General features: G+C 49.7%; 2 protein-coding genes across 2 annotated transcripts in view; one reads left to right on the top strand and one right to left on the bottom strand.

Moving 5' to 3' along the window:
- LOC142824071 (uncharacterized) overlaps positions 1-21697 on the top strand; it is a 144051-nt gene that overhangs the window by 76300 nt on the left and 46054 nt on the right.
- Positions 6993-11194, bottom strand: LOC142824072 (uncharacterized). Its single transcript, XM_075915818.2, has 3 exons — positions 9622-11194; positions 8361-8474; positions 6993-8074 (listed from the first exon to the last, which is right to left on the bottom strand). Exons 1-3 carry the CDS (start codon positions 9851-9853, stop codon positions 7098-7100), a joined length of 1323 nt encoding a protein of 440 aa, XP_075771933.1. The 5' UTR covers positions 9854-11194; the 3' UTR covers positions 6993-7097.

The following is a 21697-nucleotide window of genomic DNA, read 5'->3' as shown; positions in this document are numbered from 1 at the left end:
GTGAAGTTTTGCCCCCCCTTTTAATCCTGTTAATTTTGGCTTCCTTTTGACTGTATAAAATCAAGGGGTTTGAACCTTGTAGGGCACTCACATTTTCTCCATGCATTTTAGCAAAGCTTTGCTGAAATAAACAGAGCAGTCTGCCAAATCTGTGAGTCCTGTCTGACTTTGACACTGCCAATACAATATTTATGGAAATATAAGTACAATCAATGTGAAGGAAAAGGCTTTGGGGGGAGAAGTGGCATAGCTAGAAAAGAAACCCAGGAATCCTGCTTCCCAGAATCCCTTCCTTTCCCCGCCTGCCCCACCAAACACCAGCTCCCACAGACCTCACAGAGCAAAGACTGGAGCCTCCAAATCTAACCAACAGACACACTGCCCACCCACAGGAAGGAAAGACGTCAGAAGTTTGAACACCTGGTTCCTGGCTCTAACCCTTCCCTGGAGCCAGGCACCCCCCTCCCTCCAGTTACCCTGCTCTAACAAAATGCCCTTTCCCTCCAGCAGAGGCATAAATCTAGCAGGGCAGAGGGTAACACCCTGGATCTCACCGGAGCCAGGTGCTTTTCCCTCCAGGTGCTGGGGCCCATATGCAGAGTGGCTGTGAATGGTTCCAGCCTGCAGCTCCAAACCTTCCATTGAAGGCACCTGCCATCGCCCCCTCCCCAATTCCCTTTGCAAGGCAAAAATCCCAGATATGTTTTGCCTTTTAAAAAAATCTATCCAGATGGCGATTTAACATGTGAAAACAAGGACATGCAGGAAAAACTGGATGTACAGTAACCCTACCCGGACCTCTCTCACCCCGCCTTACTGCCTGGTTCCCACGCTGCCTCTTGCCACCCGGCAACACCTGTGCACGTGCCATTGCGATCTGGCTCAGTGCAGCACTGTGCAGCGCATGGAGAGGTGCTCTTGCTGTGGCTGATGTAGCAGGCATGCTCTGCTGCCACCTCTTCCTGCCCTCCTGCCTGCTGGCCAGTAGCTTGGGGAGGTGCTACTGCTAGAACCCACAGTAATGAGGCAGGCAGGCAGCCGAGGAAGCAGCTCAAGGCATGGCGGGATGCATAAAACCGGGCCACAGGCTGCATGTGGCTCACAGGCCATGTGTTGAGTAGCCCTGCCTTAATGCCTTCCTGTGCCAATGCACATAAACCAGGCAAACCCGGCCCTCAGCTGGAACCAGCTCAGACCCGCTGTGTGTCTGGTTTCTGTTTCCATCCGTTCAACAAGGGTGGGATCTGAATGCCCATTGGCAGGTCCTTGGTCTCCATGGGCTGGGGCTGTGCAGAAGAATAAAACCCACGTCCAGCTGGGGAGGAATGGGCATAATCTGACGGAGTTTGATTTAGCAAGTCCAACTAAGACTCACGAAATCAAACTCAAAGGGCACCCTCACCAGATTCCAGCACTTCTGCTCTTTTCTCCCTTTGGTTTCCCACTGTAGGGAGAACACCAAGCTCGACTGAAGGAAGCCAACTCCAGATATGTACTGAGGGATGGTGGGAAGAGCAGAGACATTGGCCAGGCACCACTGGGGGCTGCCTCCCTCACCTTCCCCATACTTGGCAGGTGCCTTGGTCAGCTTAGCAATGGGGCTGCTCTCTGGGACTTTTCTCCCAGCTGCTTCACATGTTGCCATTGCCCATCCCAAGGGAGGGGGAGGAGAGTCACTCTCCATAGTTGCAGGAGCTGCAGAGGTTGCACCCCAGGGAATCAAAAGGGTGTGTGGCGCTGGTTCTCCTGTCCCAGCAACTGCATCCAGAGCCCTGCCTTTCCAGTGCCCGTCACAGCAGCCTCTGCACCTGCTCTAGGCTTGTGGTTTCCTTCTTCCCAATGCTCCTCCCAATCAGCCTTTTCCTGAACCAGCAGTTCCATCAGTGGCCAAGGGAGGCCTCTTCTGTGTCCCAGAAGGACATAGGAAAATGTGAGCAAAGGCTGCAACAAGGCACCATTGGGAGTTGAATCCAGGATCTCCTGCTTACAAGGCAAGTGCTTTGGCCAGCTAAGCCATGATGCCCTTTTTGGCTAGGTCTACAATACAGACTTTTTCTGGGATACCTCTTGTATCCCTGAAAAACTCTGCTGCATCCAGGGAACAGGTCCCCTTTTTTGTATCAGTTTCCAAAAAAGTGGGTGTGTTCTTTTGGACACCCTGTATTCCTCATACCTATCTCCTAGAACTGGAAGGGACCTTGAAAGGTCATCAAGACCCGTCCCCTGCCTTCACAGCAGAACCAAGTACCATCCCTGAAAGATTTGCCCCAGATCCCTAAATGGCCTCCTCGCAACCCTGGATTTAACAGGTCAATGCTCAAACCACTCAGCTATCCCATCCAAAAGAGGCTTTTCCCACATTTGGGCCCATGTAGATGGGCCAAATGTTGACAAAGCCTCTCCCAAAAAAGGAAGAGTGTCTCTGAAACTGTTCTAATGTAGGGTCCCAGATAACACCTTTGAATTCCAAAGTGCAGCCGTTCCCCATTTCCCTCCAGCCTTCTAAACCTGGCGGGGTCTCAAGGCCTGTGCAGCCCAAGAAATGTGATTGTGGGAACTAGCTGCCAATCTTTTTGTCAATTGCAGTGCAGAGCTCTAAAGATATGAACCCAAGGCGACTACCTTGCTCACCTTTTGCTAAGGCTGGAGGGAAATAAAATCTCTCCTTTGAGCAAGAATTGAACCAGCAACCTACGGATCACTTGCTAAGCACACACGACAGTCTACCACGCTGCTCACTGAGCTAGCAAAAGGTGCACAATAAAGGCTGGTTTGTCCAGGTTGGCCCTTCTACAAGTGTCGGGGCATGTGCTCCCTGAAGTGGGTGGCATCCCAGGTCGGGGGCTGAGGCACCCAGCAGCACAGGGGTTGTCACAGGTACTTCACATGCAGAAGGACCCGAGTCAAACCTGAGTGAGATCCACCCATGTCACAGCAAAAGGAAGAAAGTTGGGTTCTTCTCATGTGTCTTCTTTCTTCCAGAATCTCTAGCAGTGCAGGAGGGGCAGGTCCACAAAAAACAGTGAGTGAACCTTGGTTGAGCCTCTCACTTGTGCTGCCCCAGACAGTTCCTACATCCAAGGCAATAGCTCCACAACCAAGGTGTGTTGAGTCGATTTCCCTCAGCCTAGAGCCAGTGCAGGGGGTAAAACAGGTTTCTTCACCTTTCTCAGAATCAGGGAACCCACATTCTTTGAGGCCTGGTCCTGAGACTCAGCCTGAGGGCAAGGAATCCAAAGCACATGGAGTAGGAGGGTTTTGCAGTAACCAGCCCAGGTAGGTCCCCTTGAGACTTGAACTCAGCTTACAGACTTTAAAGACCTGAGTGCTGCTCCTTATGCCATGGGACCTACTGGTGGCACTGTGGTGGGCACTTGTGAAGGGCACTTGTGACTCTCAGCTCTCAGGCTGCCTCTGCTCTCCTGGCTCCCTCCAGCTGCCCCATCCCAGCTGCTTGTTTATTTTTTGTTTTGTTTTTTAAATACCAGCTTTAGCAGAAAGCCATGTGACACTCTTTCCTCCCACATCATAGCATGCACAAGTCGCTGTCCCCAACCAAACTCTTAAATGACCCTCTGCTTTTCCCCTTGTCCCATGGGGCTAGCAGGGAAGTAGCCCAGGGCTAGGCTGGAGTCAGGGAAAGCAGGAGGCAGAAAAAGCCCCAGTTTACACAGCTCCTTTTTGCGCAAAAGCCTCTTGCACAAAAATGGACCCTAATTAATTAGGCAGATTAAGTACGGCAATATGCTAATCAGCACTTCATTTCCATAAGCTTTTGCGGAACAGAAGTGAAGTATAGACATTGCCTAGGTGGTAGATAGCCGTGAAGTAACATAGACTGAAGAAAAATCCCTGGGCTGCAATCCTGAGTTACAAAAAATAATAATTCACCAGCTCAGACACGATTTCTAAACCCCCCAAACAAGAAAAAATAATAAAACTTGATGGACTAGCTAGACTTTTCCCTGCTTACACATAGCAGCTGTGTCTAGACTGGCAAGTTTTTCCGCAAAATCCCCTGGTCTTGCGGAAAAACTTGCCAGCTGTCTACACTGGCCGCTTGAATTTCCAGAAAAGCACTGACGATCTCATGTAAGATCATCAGTGATTTTCTGGAAATTCTATGCTGCTCCTGTTTGGGCAAAAGTCTTTTTCCGAAAGACTTTTGCGCAAAAGGGCCAGTGTAGACAGCACAGTAGTGTTTTCCGCAAAAAAAGCCCCGATCGCGAAAATGGCGATCGGGGCTTTTTTGCGGAAAAGCGCGTCTAGATTGGCCACAGACAATTTTCCACAAAAAGTGCTTTTGCGGAAAAGCATCCTGCCAATCTAGACGTGCTTTTCTGAAAATGCTTTTAATGGAAAAGTTTTCCGTTAAAAGCATTTTCGGAAAATCATGCCAGTGTAGACGTAGCCAGGAAGTAGTCCATTGGCAAGCAAGGCAAGACTGCATGGCCTAAAGGATAAGGTGTCTGAATTTGGATCAGAAGATTGAGGGTGTGAGTCACTTCACAGTTGCATTTACTGTGCTTTCTCTTGCTTGGTGGTCCTGCTGCCTTTGGCCTGGAAAGGTCTGTAACAATATGGTTTTACTATAGCCCTATTGGAAGGCCTATAGCAGGGTGGCCAACCTGTTAGAGATGAAGAGCCAAAACAGCAGCGGATAGAGCGTGAAGAACCATGTAGCTGGGAGGAGTTGTTGAAATAGGTGCTGGTACACCATCCTGGGCTATACCATCACAAAAAAAGCCCTGGGAAGGTGTGAGGGGTGCAAGCTCTGAGAGGGAATTTGGATGCAGGAGGAAGCAGAGAAGAGGATACTGGCTCAGGGAGGGCCTCCAGGCTGGAGAGTGTGGGGGTCAGGTGGAGGGTTAGGGCTATGGCTATGAGGGTGCAGGAGTTTGGGCTGGGGTGCATGAGGGGCTCAGGACACAGATTTGCAGTGAGTGGATGATGCAGGAGTGTTGTGGCAGAACACTGGGGATGTGAGATGCTCATGACAGGAGGTTCCAGTGTATGAAGGGCTCAGGTTTGGGGTGGAGGGAGGTTGCAGGAATGTTATGATGCTGTGGCTAGATGGGGGCTTGGTGGCCAGGCTTCATTTTTAAATCAAATATTATGCCAAACACAAAACCTTTCAACATTGTCTTTATTTGAGGGGTGGGAAACCTCTTTTGAGTCAGGAGTCACTGACCCACAGACGAGTCAGTCAGGGCCACACAACTGAGATGCCAAAGAACAACCCCTCCAAAAAAAACCAATCCTCACTAATGTAGCCTCAACTGTGCGGGTGGGGGCAGGGTACTTATGTGAGGGGGAGGGGACAGAGACAGCTGGGGCCAGTACCTGGGGATCCCGGGCCTCAGGAAGCACGCTGGCTGCTCTTCCCCTCCCTTCCCCAGGCACCTCCCCTGCTCTAACCCAAGCCCCCTCCCCTTCCCCAGTCAGCCCCCCCCCCAAAGCTAGGCACACACTCCTCAACCCAATCCCCCTCCCCAATCTAATTCTTGGGTCACAGAGCTGCCACTACAGCCATGTGTCTCCCTCCAGCTATTGGAACATGTGCGCTGAGTCACCGGCCTTGAGACATGCTGCCTAGAATGCCCCCCAACACAATCCTCCTCCCTTCCCCCAGACTAGAGCCAGGCACACACACTCCCACCCCGCCCTAACCTAATTCTCAGATCCTGGAGCCACAGCTACAGACACGTATCTCCCTCCAGATGAGGCATGTGCTCTGAGCAGCCAGCACATTGTGCACACCCTCCCCCCTCAACCTTATGCTCCGGTCCCAGACCAGAGCCATGCCACCATTGCTGCTGCTGCTAGTATTGCCACGCACATCTGGGACACAATATGCACCTTCCACCCAATTCCCTCACTTTCCCCTTCTCCAGAGCCAGGCATCTCCCCTTAATTCTAACCCAATTCCCCTTCCTCACTAAACTTATGCCTAGTCCCGGAGCAGCTGCTGGTGCAGCTGCTGCACCCAGAGCTCCTGCTGCTGCCTGAAGCAGCACAATGGAAGAGGGGGCAGGACAGGGCTCTACCACACACACACACACACACACACACCAGCATCTGTACTGACTCCAGGTGAAAAGACACCTGCTGCTAATATCATCCTCACATGGCTCTGCACAGCACCCCAGCTGCCCCCGCCTTGGTGCAGGCAGGAAATTGTTACACCAAACTGACAGAGGGAAGAACAAAGGCTGAGAAAGGCAAAGGGCTTCGTCTAGTCACACAGCAGCCCTGATTCTGAAACTCACCCTCAGTCTGGAGTTTCACACCCTGACTGATCAGAATAAAGTGACCTCCACTGAGCTACGGACCACAGCCCTGCTTAGGGATTGCTGAGACAGTTGTTTAGAAAAACTAGAACAGGGGTGTGCAAAGATTTAACCCTCCTGCCATGGGCCGTGCCACTCTCCTGGGAGAGGGGGAGCGGCTCTCCACGGCACACCCTATGGATCACCTGTTGCTAATGGACACTTACCATTAATTACAACATAAAAATGGCCATACTAGGTCAGACCAAAGGTCCATCCAGCCCAGTACCCTGTCTGCTGACAGGGTCCAATGCCAGATTTCCTAGAGGAAGTGAACCGAACAGGTAATGATCAAGCAATCTCTCTCCTGCCATCCATCTCCACCCTCTGACAGACTGGCTAGGGACACCATTCCTTACCCATCCTGGCTAATAGACATGAATGGACTTAACTTCCATGAATGTATCTAGTTCTCTTTTATATAATTACAGCTGAGCCTTTTTGCTAGTGCTGCAGCTGGGGAGATCAGTTTAGTTTACATTATAAAACAGATTAAGCATTTTGACTTGTTTGTGTTACTTTGTCAAACTTCATTTTAAATAAAGTAAACATTATGTCCAACACAAAAGATTTAAACGTTTGCTTTATTTAAGGCAGCAGCAGAGAATCGTTTTTTGGTTGGGGACCACTGACCCGCAGGGAAAAAAAACCCTCTGATTTTGGGTTTCCCCCCATGTGGGTTCTTCTATGTCTAAAAAAATGTTCCTCCAACTGAAACACTTCCGACAGTCAGAGCAACTGAAGGGTTTCTCCCTTGTGCAGGTCCTTCTATGGATAAGAAGTGAGCATCGACTGAAGCTTTTCCCAGTCAGAGCAGCTGAAGGATTTCTCCCCTTTGTGGCTTCTCGAATGTCTATTAAAATGTGACCTGCAACTGAAGCTTTTCCCACAGTCAGAGCAGATAAAGGGTTTCTCCCCTGTATGGGTTCTCCTATGGGTAAGAAGATTTGAACTCCGACTGAAACTTTTCCCACAGTCAGAGCAGGTGAAGGGCTTCTCCCCCGTATGGCTTCTAGAATGTCTATTAAGGTGTGAGCTGCAACTAAAGCTTTTCCCACAGTCAGAGCAGATAAAGGGTTTCTCCCCTGTGTGGGTTCTCCTATGGATACAAAGAAGTGAACTCTGACTGAAGCTTTTCCCACAATCAAAGCAGCTGAAGGGTTTCTCTCCTGTGTGAGTTCTCTTATGGATAACAAGGTGTGACCTCCAACTGAAGCATTTCCCACAACCAGAGTAGATGAAAGGTCTCTCTGCAGCATGGACTCTTTTATGGAGAAGAAGAAGTGAGCTTTGACTGAAGCATATCCCACAGTCAGAGCAGTAGAAGGGTTTCTCCCCTGTGTGGATTTTCTCATGTCTAACAAGATTTGAATGCCGACTGAAGCATTTCCCACAGTCAGAGCAGCTGAAGAGTTTCTCCCTTGTGTGGGCTCTTTCAAGTGTAGTAAGAGATGCAGTGTCACTGCTAGCACAGGGTAACTGTTGATGAGGGATTTTCTGTTGAACAGTTTTTGTGTTTGTTTTTAAAACTCTGCTTCTGTTATTGGATTTACCCTGTCCCACTCCTGGATGGTTTCCCTGCAACCTGTGAGGGCTGCACTGACTCTGACAGGTCTCTGCTTGCTCAAGACTATGAGAATCATGCCCTTCAGATCTACCCAATAACATTCCACAAGCAGACATTTGCTCAAGTCCTTCCTGCTGAAGATTCTTCTCCTGGTTCTCACTCAGCATCCCATCACCTACTGGGACAAAGAGAGAATCCAGACAGGAGTCATTCCCTGTGCTGAGCTGAAAGGAAATTCTAAAACAGAAACAGGAAATTGGGAATATTCCCAAATAATAGCTGGATAGATTGAACCATCATGAGCAGAATTCACCCTTCTTCCCATAATTCTTCCCTCCACCCAGAACCCTCACACTGGAGTTCAAGACAGACTGAAGGATCAGGGAAAACTGACTAAAATGCACAAGTGACACCTGCTAGGAGGACACACAAATTAATTTGAGTCAGTTTAGCTGATCATTCACCTGGATGGGTGTCACTGCTGTTGTCCCCTTCCTCACTGCCCTGGAGAGCAGGGATCCGCAGTTTTCCCCTTTGGTCCACCCAGGAGATCACATGAGGTTTGAAGACTGGAAACCCTGCTCAGGATGCAATTAAACAAGAGTTGATCTTGTTCATTAAGGTCTGTGCCATTACTGATTCCAGAGCCATGATCGCAGTCGCCTATCCTGAGACAATCCTTCCCCACCTTGCAGGGACTGGGATCTGGCTGGTACAAGATCCCAGCACACACTTACTTGCAGGAAAAGTGCTTACCCCTGCCTCGGGAATTGCCTAGCTGATACCCCAGGTGAGCTGAGCACTCAGTTGCACACTCTAGGGTACAACTCCCTCAGGGCCTGTCCTGCCCGGGGACGGGCAGTCTGCGATTATGCAGATGAAGTGTGGGATATTTAAATCCCCGCTTCATTTGCAATTTTGTCTGATTACATTTACATTCCTCCCTCAAAGGAGGAAGCAAGTGTATATGTACCCAAGAGCTCTAGAGAAGGTTGGCACATCTGACACCGAGGCCCCTAGGCAGGATTCAGACTGCAGCTGCCACATGGCAGGTCACTAAGACTTGGAGAGAAAGGACCCAGCAGAGTTCTAGCTCCCCCAGGGCTCTGTCCACAAAGCTCCTGGCTGGGGCTGTGCTTGCCCTGCTCTTTGGCTCAGATGTTCTACTTGGGCCAGAAGGAAGCAGAGGAAGTGATGTGAATAGCAAAATGAACCCTTGGCTGGTTGCTTATGTCTGCCTATGGCTCCATACTTCTGATCCCAACTGCCTGTGCCTGGTGGAGCCCTGCCAGCTGCCCACAACAGCTTCAACTTCCAAGGCCAGCCAGGGCAGTGCGCACCTTTCTTCCAGGGACCCAGCACAACAGCACAAGGGGACCCTGCAGGCACTAACAACAGCTGCACCCAGCCCTACAACTCTGGTACGTGCTGTTCCTGCCTGGGTCCTTCCACTGACTCCTCCAGCCAAGGCACTATATAGGCAAGATGGTGGAGAAGCACATGGAGACCTTGGCTGTGAGAAGAGCAGCACCATTGTTATGTCCTTGATCCTGCTTCCCCTGGGAGGGGCTGTGGAGGGGACAGTCTCTCGCACAGGTGCCAGGACTACGGGGGAGATACTCCTGACAATAGTGGTGGGGGCAATGAGAGACCCTGAACCAAACCCAACCCAGCTGCTCTAAAGCCCACCCAGCTTCTCATACCCGAGGGGACAGGAATCCTTACCCAAACAGCTCACGGCCTCATAATTCTCCTGCATCACATCCCAGTAGAGAGCTCTCTGGCCTGGGTCCAGCAGGGCCCATTCCTCCTCAGAGAAATACACAGCCACCTCCTGGAAGCTCACCGGATCCACCACGGTCATTTCCTGTTCCAGGCTCTGCAGGCCGGGGGCTGAGCTGGAGACAGACATGGGTGTTCTACAGCATGGCAGGGGGACAAGAGCAATTGGAGACATTTCATAAGGGACTTTATTCCATTCTATACCCCCACTCTGCCCAGACTCTGTCCCTGGTGACAGACATACTCAGCAATTGTGGGCAAAAGTTTAAGTCTATCTATTTCATAAACAGCGCACACCAGTTAGATCCCTAATCCATATACTTTTCTCTCCGTACCTAGCTTGAGTTACAACATTACTATGCCTGCAACAATGGGGATTCAGTTCTCAGCACCCAGTGTTTCCGATAAGCCAAACATTCACCTGCCTCAACATGGAGACCCATTAAAATCAGGGTGCTGTATTTAAAACGCTTAGTCTTCATTCATTGATTTGCAACAAACCATGGTTCTCTCATCTGACAGACTTTATAAATCTTTTCCACAAGAGAGAGTAAGTCAAGTTAATACAAGTATTCAGGTGCTTATTAAACACATGTACTGAGTGCTTGCAGGATGAGATCTTAAAATACATGGATTTATGGGGTCAGAAGATATCCTTAGTCATGCAGTCTGACCCCCTCTGTGGAACAAGCCATTACACTTAGCCCAATTACCCAGGCACAAAGTTCTGTTTCCCCTATAGTGTGTTTTCTAGAAAATTGCCCAGTGTTGATCTGAAGACATCAAGAGGTAGAGAATCCACCAGTTCTTCGCTCACTGGTTTCAGCAGCTAATCCCTCTTCCCTAGCAAACATTTGTGCCTCCTTTCTAGTCTGAAATTGTCTAGCTTCAGCTTTCAGTTATTGGTTCTCCCTGAGCCGTATCCATTAGACCAGAGGTGAGCAATATATTTTGATGTGTGGGGGACGGGGGGAAGCACTCTAAGATTCTGGGAAGCACTGGAGTTGCACTCTTTCATGTCATTATATAGAGGAAATGCATGTTCTGGGATGGATATTGGGAGCAGAAGGGTGGCTGGGGTAAGGGATTGCAATGCAGGACGGTGAGAGTGGTCTGGGAGGGAGTTTTGGTGAAGGAGGCAGGTGTGACCTGGAGCACTGGATTAGCCAATTCCTCCTTGGAAACTTAAAGTAACTTTAATTTAAACAAGTATCTTAGTGAACTAATAAGGGGCTGTGAGTGTCTGACCACTGAAAACTCTTGCATGTATAGATGTAGGAGGACAGAGTTTGAATATGGGGACGGGGTCAGAGATTGAGGGGGAGAGGTTGTGGTGCCAGAGGCAAGCTCTTGCCAGGAAACTTACGTGAGTGACTCCTGGCCAGCAGCCAAGCATCTTTCTCAGACAGGCAGGGAGCCTGCCCGACCCTCACACAGGCTGCAGGACCATGTGGCTGTGTCTACACTGGCCACTTATTCTGGAAAATCAGCTACTTTTCCAGAATAACTTGCTAGCTGTCTACACTGGCCCCTTGAATTTCCGGAAAAGCACTGACGACCTAATGTAAAATCGTCAGTGTTTTTCCGGAAAAACTTTGCTACTCCTGTTTGGGCAAAAGTCCTTTTCCAGAAAACTGTTCCAGAAAAGGGCCCGTGTAGACAGGAGAGATTTCTTTTCCACAAAGAAGCCCTGATTGCGAAAATGACGATCGGGGCTTTTTTGCGGAAAAGCGCGTCTAGATTGGCCACGGACGCTTTTCCGCAAAAAGTGCTTTTCCGGAAAAGCATCCTGCCAATGTAGACGCACTTTTTCTGAAAATGTTTATAACGGAAAAGTTTTCCGTTATAAGCATTTCCGGAAAAGGGTGCCAGTGTAGACATAGCCTGTGTGTGTGTGTGTGTGTGTGTGTGTGAATAATTAAGAGCCGAAGGGGATAGGGCACAGTGCTTCCTTTCTGGCCAGAAGTCAGGCAATAAGATTGTCCTGGGGGTGAAAGCACCACCTGACACCTCCCTCTCCTCCCCTCCAGGCTTTCTGAATGGCTTGCAGTTGGGGCATATCAGGTATTGAACCAGCCCATGGCTCCCCCAGTATCCGTGAACCAAATCTGATGGCTTGGTGGGTTTAATTCGGCTCATGGGCTGCGTTTTGCCCAAGCCTGCTCTAGACTTAACAGCCCTTAGGGATCCAGCAGTTTCTCGCCATGAGCAACAATAGAGGAAAAAGGCAGCACTGAGCCAGCCTGAGGCAAGGCCATTGCACAGTTGGAGCAGAGCCCGCAGACCCTGCTTCCAGATACCCAAAACCTGACCCACAAGCAGCACAGGACGGTGGGTCACAACCACTCCTCCTCTCCCAGCCCAGCTGTGCCAGTCTTCCCAATTTCCACAAGCTGAACTGCAACCCCCCGCAGCCTTGCCACAGCCTGTCCCCTCCCCCACAGCCTGTGTGTCCTTCAGACAGACCCCCACACATTGATGCCTACAAGTGCCAGATGGGTGGTGCTGCCTTCCCTCCTCAAAATCCATCCCCGCCCTCCTCCACTGTCCTGCCCCGCTGCTGGGAGCCAGGCACAGCCACACACCCAACAGCTGCCATGTCACAACAAGGTTGCCCCAGTACTGAGCCTGGTCCCACAGCTATGTGGGGGTGGAGCAGGAGTGAGAATGAGGCCTGCAGTAACCATAAGGCCCAAAAGTCAAATCAGCACAGGTGCAGCATGGGGCTGTCCCAGCTGTTTGGAGCAGCAGGCCCACCTAGGAACCAATCACGCACTACGGAAAGAAAACAAACAAACCCATCCCCCAACTAAGTGAAGGGTAAAGCAGAAACCCCATTCCGGGCAGCCCAAGCACAGCCCCAGCCATGGCCAAAGAGCAGCTGCATGAAGCAGTGGGGTCAGGCTGCCAGTTCTGCCTGGGCAGCTCTGGGTTGCAGCAGCAGCACATACGCCTCCCAGGCCTGGCCTGGGAGCAACCCCTGGGAATATTCCAGCCTGTAGGATGTTGGGCCCATGTACCTGTGGGACACCTTTGCTGGTGTGTCCTTCCCTCCTCACTCCACCCAGGTCAGGAGGAACCCTCGGGGCATTATCTGTGGCCGTGCAGGGACAGCCAGGCCAGGCAAAATTCACTGATGTATGTAAGTGATGTGTAAAAGGGAAGTCAAATCCCCCGGAGCCATTGATTCCCCTATGAGGGGCACGTACAATATATATACATTGCTAATGCTTAGATATATTTGCTATTTGTATAGGAGTAAGACATGACAAAGGTTAGGGCCTGTCACAGGTAATAACTTATAATAAGGAGACGAGGGGAAGTGAAACCAGTCTTCTGTTAAGTAGAGATATGGATAGATTCCACATCCTTTAAACTTGTGACCGGCTCAAGCAGGAAAGGAAAAAGGGAAGTATGGCTCGCCCATTGTTCAGCAAAAGTGAATGACTGTAAGACAGCTGTAACTGCAAAGTCAGCAAGTAGGCATTGTATTTAACCTCATTGGGAAAATTAACCTGACCTATAGGAATGCTAAACGTCAAAAATGAAGTAACCTATCATGTTAAGGCACCTAAACCAGGAAGGATGTGAACCCTATAAAAACCCCTGCATATGAGATGTTGGGGGTCGGCTCTGATTTGAACATTGAGTTCCTTAGCCTACCGTGGTTGCAACCAATAAACTTGAGTTGGACCCAGCCTGAAAGTGTGACTCTCTTCTTGGGGTAAATCAGACTAGCCTCCAAGGGGACGAAACCTTGCAATTTATGCAACAAATTGGCACCCCAGATGGGACATCCCTTGGACTACTCTGGAGTCGGACGACAAGATTCGCTGTAGGTGACCGTGAAGTGCGCACCGGACTGTTTGAGTCCGTCACGGCACCGAAAGCGTGAGTCGGGACATCCGGAAAGTTAAAGGAGTCTCTATTGAATGAGTCACACGAGGCTGTCAGGTCCGAAGAAAAGAGGAAGGCGCCGGGGCGGAGACAGAGTGAGTATACCGATAATTCCCTGTGTTTTGGGTAGTGTTGGTAATTCGAGAACTGTCCTTCGAGGACAGTAGGAACTTCGAATAAACACGGTGTATCCGGTAGGAAAACACGTATAGGGTAGGCGGGTCGCACCCGAATGGTAAAAGCCTCTGTAAGCCCCAGAAGGAACACCATGAACCCGTGGGTTGCGTGGGGAAGTTATGAGGAGTTAGGAAAACTCCAGTGGATTGCTTTTGTTTTTAGTAGGAGTACTCTTGTTCTTTGTTTTAAATGATTTGTTGGAAACCTAAATTGTGAAACCACAGGTTTGTGTGTAAGCATGACTGTCGCTGACCAGGTCTGAGACTTAAGCTGACTCCAGCCGCCCCAAGAATCCTGCAAGGGGAAACCCGATGACCAGGATTTCTTGATTGCAAGGGGGGTCAGCCGAACCTCGTGACCCAGCGAGTCTCCAAGCCCCCTGTTTGTCTATATTTGTTGCTGTCTAATAGGCCCGTCTTAAGTGTCACGGCTCCACAAGGGCACACCGGTGTCTCTAGTGAGGCAGCCAAGCGCTGGACCCTCTCTGAGTTCGGACGCTAAAAGCTGGTGTGGTGTCATTCCATCGACACACGGAGCCGCGATAAAAGCTTGTTGACTGTGTATGTGTGTGTGCGCGCAATATATATAAATAGATAGATATGGGTTCGGGAAGTTCCCGGATAGAAAACTCCGCAACCCCATTGGGGATGCATGTTACAGAATTTTAGTAATTTTAAAAGTGACTATAGAGTAAAAATGGCAAAAGATGAGTTAATTAAATTTTGTCAACTTGAGTGGCCTACTTTTGGTGTCGGATGGCCAGATACGGGCTCCTTTGATGTAAACCTGGTATCCCTAACACATAGAGTTGTGACGCGGGATGGACAGTGGGATCACTTCCCATATATTGATTGTTGGTTATTCCATGTCCAGGATCGACCAAAATGGATATTAAAATGTAGTATGGGTGTGTGTAAGGTCATGGCTGCAAAGGCAAAGACCTTGGGAGGTAAAAGCCCTGAAATACTGGCTCCCTCTAGTGATGAGGAATTTGAGTCCTATGGAAAGAAGAGGAAACCCCCTTCTTCTTCAGGAGGGTCTAGCCCTATTAGAGAGAATAAGAATTGTTCCTCTCCTGCCACTTCAGGAGGAAACAGTAACTCTGAAATCATAAGTGAACTTACATCTGAAAAGTTACCCCCCCCCTTATCAGACTCCTGCTGGTCCTGGATTCACTTCAGCCCCCCCTGCAGAGGCTGAAGTGAGGGGGGGGCTGAGCCAACAGGGTGGACTACTCAGTTCGGGCAAAAAATACTTCTTGCGAAAAGGCCCATCAGATCCGGGATCATCATACCATCAGTACCCCCTTAGAGAAGTAATAGAGGAGGGAAGATAAGAGAGCGCAGAAGCAGATGGCAGTGCTGGCTGCAGCACTCTCCAGCAACCAGAGGCCGGACCATAAGGGGCCCCCTCAGAAAGGAAAGGGACGGGTAGCAGTTGATGAATGTGTGCACTGATGGGGAAAAAGGACATTGGAAGAGAGACTGCCCAAAATTGAAGGCAAAGGGGAAGAAAAGACAACCGGAGAACCGCCAGATGCGGGCAGAATCCTCCGGAGAAGAATCTAGTTGAAGGGGACCGGGATCTAAGGCCACCACCCTACGAGCTAAAGCTCGAAAGGATCCCATGGTAAAAATAAGGGTGGGTGACAGGGACTATGAGGCTCTGGTGGATATTGGAGCCACGTTCTCTATGATCCCCATAAAACCCCCTTCAGCTAAAGAAAGTGGAAAGCGTGTGACGATAGAAGGAATTGAGGGAAAGAGAAGCAGGCTACCCGTATGTAGACCCCTCCTCATGAAGATTAGAAAAAAATTATGCTAGAGCATGCCTTTGTTGTTTCATCTGCATGCCCAGTTGCCCTGCTAGGGCGAGATATGCTAATTAAGCTGCAAGCTAAAATTTTCTTCCGTAGTGATCAGAATGTAGTGCAGCTGCCGGTGAAACAGGGCTCAAATTACCAGATGGCTCTCTGTGCAGCTGAGATGCTGTTAGAGACAAAAGGGACTGAGGTCTTAGAAGGAGTCAATCCATGTGTATGGGCAGATGAGACCCCTGCCCGAGCAAAGTTTGTGACTCCAGTAAGAATTCCTCTCATTGAAGGAGAAGGCTCTGTGGGTGTAAAGCAATATCCCCTGAGAGAGAAAAAAAAGCCACCTGGATAGGCTTAAAGCCATTAATCGAACAATTCAAAAGATATGGCTAGGTAGTAGAAAGTTCCTCTCCCTTCAACACCCCTATTTTAGGGATGCCAAAACCGGATAGCGTCTCTTATAGACTCGTGCAAGACTTACGGGCAATAAATGAGAAAGTTCTTGTAGACCATCCTATGGTCCCCAACCCACACACTATCTTAACACAAATTCCAGCAGACACAACAGTGTTTACGGTATTAGACTTGAAAGATGCTTTCTTTTCTATACCTTTACACAAAGATAGTTGGAAATTATTTGCTTTTGAATGGGAAGACCCAGACACCCATCACAAAACCCAGCTGTTGTGGACTGTGTTGCCCCAGGGTTTTGTGTCATCCCCCCATATTTTTGGGACGACATTGCAAAAAGACTTAGAAGACTGGAGGGGGCAGCACCCTGAGGTAGCTCTCCTCCAGTATATTGATGATTTGTTGATTACCAGTCCTGATATGCAAAAGGGAAAAAGGGCAACGGAACCCCTGTTGAATGCCCTAGGGAAGAAGGGATATAAAGTTTCACAAGAGAAGGCCCAAATATGCACCTTCCTAAGCTATGAGATTGAAAAGGGAATGCGGGCTTTGAGCAAGGATCGAATCCAAGCAACTTCAGGAAATTCTCAAGCCCTTCTTAGCAAATAGATAACGACAGCCTCTACGGCTAGAAACGCAGGCAACCCAAAGATGTTTCACAACATATGAGTGGGGGCCATCCAGAGAAAAAAACATAACAAACAGTTAAAACCTTTCCCTCACACGCTGTTATAATTGGCTTGAGGGCGTGGGGGAAGGTAACTTAAAAGCCACCCAGATGTCAACCAGTAGAAATTGAATGTGAAGATGTAATCACTAAAAACTAAATCTGCCCTAACAAGGAGACACATTCTGCAACATAAATCTCCTTACAGAACATGAGCAAGTGATTCACCCCAGAGCCAGCAGCATAACTCAACTGCTGCAGCCTGGATGTTATGAAAATCATATACTGAAAAGAATTAGGAAGTGTGGGGGCTAATTAGAAAGCCCACTCTCCTTACCAAATTAATGCTAGACAAATCTGTGTAATTAAGAAAAGTAATTTAGCAGGATCAAGACAGATCATAAGAGGAAAAAAAAAGAGCCCGGTCTGCAATACAAGAGGGAAACTGAACCATGCCACTGTTGGGGAGGGCTAGCAACTCTAAGGTAATTCAAGGGAGTGGAAGGTCACGAGTACCGATGAAGCGCTCTTGTTCTCAGAAAGTTGCAGCTCACTCGCACATGAAAATGGTAAGGAACTAGCTGTAACCTGTTCCCCTTGCAGATCTTAGGCAGTATTTTAAGTTATAATAGGCCACCCCGATGGGGGGGGAGAAATGTTTTCTTGTCTTTCAGATCATCAGAAAGCGCTGGCGCCAGTTGAAGAAAAACAACAACAAAATGCCATGGTTCTGTGTCATGACATGTGTTTGTGTTCTGTCCAAGTTTGTCTTGTGTGTCTTAATTGTAATACGTATTGCAAATGTTGTGAATAGAAAATTGTTTAGGCTAGGAGAATGTTAACAATGTCTCCACAGGTGAACAAAAAGAACTGGAAGGAAGCAAGGAGTACATTACGTGAACAGAAGGATGGGAGACAGTACTAGCTCCTTCCCACCAGACTAGTTTTGTTTTAATGGCCATTGCTAACTTGCCCTCATTTGGATATCATCAACCAGGACTTTAAGGACAAAATGGAGCCTCCCAGTTGTGCACCATGCCCTGAACAGGCCCCTGTTCCAGAACCAGGACAACTGTCACTGATCCTTACCTTGATGATGTTCCACACTGGTACAGACCAGCTGTGTGCTAGACTGGTTAATCAAATTGGCAAATGCCTGATTAGGCAATGACAAGGCTTAGCAGATACCATCGCAGATTGGTTTGAGCCTGGTAACCCTATCAGCAACACTTATGTCATAGCCCAGAAATTGTATGAGAATCCAGACTTGTAAATGCAGTAATATCCAGTGCCCGTAAAGGCCTACACACCAGCCAAGCTAATCAATTGATCCTAAATAGTTTGAAGGATCTGTCCAGCTCTGTAGACCTAACCTGATGTTTGGACCAGAAGCTAATTGGATTGGAAGTAAAATAAAGAAATTAGAAGGCCAGTATTGAAGAATAAGGTAAGCTTTAGCCACTACCACTTAGTTCTTATGGTGGTGAGTCCCCAATCTCCCCTGTGCCTACCCATTGGAGTAGGGAAAGAGAGAATCCATGAGGACCCAAAGGCCCACCTGGACAGGGCATAGTACAACCATTTGTTTTTGGTCCCTCTGAGGATTCCTCACTCAGATCAGATCAGAATGGTAACCTCCCTGCCTGTACCAAAGCAAGGGCATATAGATAGAATAGAAGGCATTGCTTATTCTGAAGGTGTGGGAGCCTCCCTATACCCAGGGATTGTTGTACCCACTTTGATAAGGAAATTTTATGTACCTGCCCATTTAACATCATGACGAATCTGCCTAGGCTTGATGTGGTTGTCATAGAAAAACAAATGAACATCGAGCTGGTCCAAATGAACGGTACCTACTGGTGTTTGACTACCCAGACAGATCACTCCATCCTGCCCCTCTGTATATCCGTCTGTGTGCATAACAGTCCCTCATCAAGCGGCCTAACCGTCAATAGAATGTGGATATATCGCACTTTGGTAGTGGAGGTAACCACACATGAGATGCTGAGTGGCACGGCGGAAGTAAGTACCAAGAGGAGGGTTTACTGGCCCTGCAGGCAAAGATCAAGAAGTTGGTGGCCAATGCCCAAAGATATATTGGGGCTAGCCGTCTGAGGTACACACAGATAGGGAAACACCGTGGACCATGCCAAACACCTATCTCTGCAGCACTCAACCAGGCAGTAGAGGTCAAACCTATAATCATGGGCAGTGCCAGTAAGGCGACGAAATATCTTGGGGATGGATTTGAATAGTGTTTGCCAAATTATGTAGAGAGTTTAGATTTTAACATTTATAATAATGATAGTGCTGTACCAGCATTTCCAGAGTAAATTAAAATCCCTTAAATTGTTGTATTTAACCTAGTAGATTAAGAAGAACCCCAAAGTCAAGAGAAAAGAACTATAGGAGTAAACTGAGGCAGTCCATGGTATCTTGCTAAGGACTAACAAACTCAAATCATTAAGTCAGCCTGAGAAGCGTATGCTACAGCAGTAACTGCGACCCTGGTTCCCCTGGCAACCACATGCCAAAAAGGCCTCACTTTGATAAGGCCGGTATCAAGCAACCGCGTGGGATTGTTTTTATGGTTTGCTTTATTCCTAGGAAATAACCTTGGTTCCAAAAGAGCTAGCTGGCTTTTGGCTCAGAGAATAAAGACTCTTATGTCCATCAGCGCTGTGAAGTGCCAAGAACTGACTGTTGGCCAATGCTTCCCATTGAAAAATGATCCTACCCCGACTGCTGATAAGCCTCTCTCTTCTGGTCCTGCTTTCCCACCTGTTGGACACCAGAAGAATCGAAATATTACAGGGTGATGTGCTAGTAACCTCTCCCCTGCATGATGCTGAACCACGACTGTTTCAAAGAAAAAGAGGAAAACTCTTGTTGTGCTATGTTGGTACACATTCCTGTTTAGTTTTGTTTTGTTGTGATTAGATTATGCTTAATGCCCTGTTTTATACCTTGTATAATTGCCTCTATATGTCGCACTGTATTGACTACTGTCAACCGTGAAATGCTTGTACATTACCAAAGATTAGCCAAAGAAGAAACTGATGAGGTATAAGAAAGAGAAAGCCTCTTGAGGGGGGAATTGATGTGTAAAAGGGAAGTCAAATCCCCCAGAGCCATTGATTCCCCTATGAGGGGCACGTACAATATATATACATTGCTAATGCTTAGATATATTTGCTATTTGTATAGGAGTAAGACATGACAAAGGTTAGGGCCTGTCACAGGTAATAACTTATAATAAGGAGACGAGGGGAAGTGAAACCAGTCTTCTGTTAAGTAGAGATATGGATAGATTCCACATCCTTTAAACTTGTGACCGGCTCAAGCAGGAAAGGAAAAAGGGAAGTATGGCTCGCCCATTGTTCAGCAAAAGTGAATGACTGTAAGACAGCTGTAACTGCAAAGTCAGCAAGTAGGCATTGTATTTAACCTCATTGGGAAAATTAACCTGACCTATAGGAATGCTAAACATCAAAAATGAAGTAACCTATCATGTTAAGGCACCTAAACCAGGAAGGATGTGAACCCTATAAAAACCCCTGCATATGAGATGTTGGGGGTCGGCTCTGATTTGAACATTGAGTTCCTTAGCCTACCGTGGTTGCAACCAATAAACTTGAGTTGGACCCAGCCTGAAAGTGTGACTCTCTTCTTGGGGTAAATCAGACTAGCCTCCAAGGGGACGAAACCTTGCAATTTATGCAACATAAGTGTGGGCAGCAGCGCTGCTGAATTGAAACATTGTTTTCAGTAACTCGAGTTAACTTTTCACAATGGCATGAAAATGAGCATTTCTGTGCCCTTGCTACAATCTGAGTCTTCACAGGTGCAGGGAGCGAGGGGGGAACAGGTCACTAGCGTGAGACCACAATGCCTGGCAGCAGGCGCTGGGACTCCAAACGTTAAGGCTTTGTCGCCTGATTGGCAGCAGCACCTCTCAAAAGATGCAAAGTCTCTGGCCTTAAACCTCTCCCCTGCCCCCCCAACCCACCCCCTGGCAGGTACAGGGATGCTGCAGTTATTGCCCCTCCCCCTCACCAAACCACCCCCTCGCTGTGAGCCCTGCCTCTCCTGACAGAAGGGGGGGGACTCACTGACTCGTCTATTGACACCCCATCCGCATTTGCTCCCCGTGCGGGCCCCCGCCCCTTCACATCGCTACACGGGGGGGGGCATTGTCCCCGCGCGCCCCGCCCGCGGAAGGTGGAGCCCTTGTCCCCAACGCACCAGCACGAGCCTCACCGCGCAGCCCCCCCGTGTGACAAGGAGCCGCCGCCCCCACCAGAGATTTCGGTCCAAGTCCCCCGCCCCGCGCTCGTCCCGGCCCCGCCCGCAGCAGCGCGGCGAGTAACGGCCCCAACGGCTCCCCCAGAACTCGCCCCGGGCAGTACGCGGCGCATGCGCAGTGGCGGCCGCCTCCCTACCCGCGCGCGGAGTCGGACGCTGCTGCGGGCTCCGCCCAGGGACCAATCGCAGCGGGGCCTGGGCAGGGGCCGGGAGCGATGGGCGGGGGAAGACGCATTGAAAACCCGGCCGGGGCGCTGAGGAATGGGGTGGGCGGGGTCAGACCGCGCGTGCGCAGCGCATCCGTGACTCCGCTCCCGGATCAGCGCCGGGGCTTAGCTCAGACCGGGAGCTGCCTGGCCGCGCCCCCGCCCCGCGGGGTTGGACGCCCCAAGCCCGGCAGCTGCAGCAGCTGCTGGGGGCGGGGCCGGGCACCGCGTGTCACAACAAGGAGGCGGGTCCCCACGTGCTGGGGAGGGGGCGGAGCCAGAGGGGCTGCTGGGGGCGGGGCTCGTGCTGCTGCGCGTTCGGCCCGACGGGGCCTTTCCCTGCGCTGAGCCCCGGCCGGGAGAGCGGAGCGGAGCGGGGGGGGGGATTTTGTGTCCGCCCCGCCCCCCTCGCCTGCTGTTGCTTCTGCTGCGGCGGCAGAGACACGCAGCGGCCCCGCCCCCAGGGGGCTTCTGCCCTTAGTAATGGGGGGGGGCGACGTGCGGGCTCTGGGGCCAGGGAGCAGCTGCCCTTGGTCTGACGTG

Source organism: Pelodiscus sinensis, chromosome 28 (assembly GCF_052426305.1).
Source record: "Pelodiscus sinensis isolate ZL-2025 chromosome 28, ASM5242630v1, whole genome shotgun sequence".
Classification (NCBI taxonomy): domain Eukaryota; kingdom Metazoa; phylum Chordata; order Testudines; family Trionychidae; genus Pelodiscus; species Pelodiscus sinensis.
Note: the sequence above shows the minus strand (reverse complement) of the source record. Positions and strands in the feature narration are given on the sequence as shown.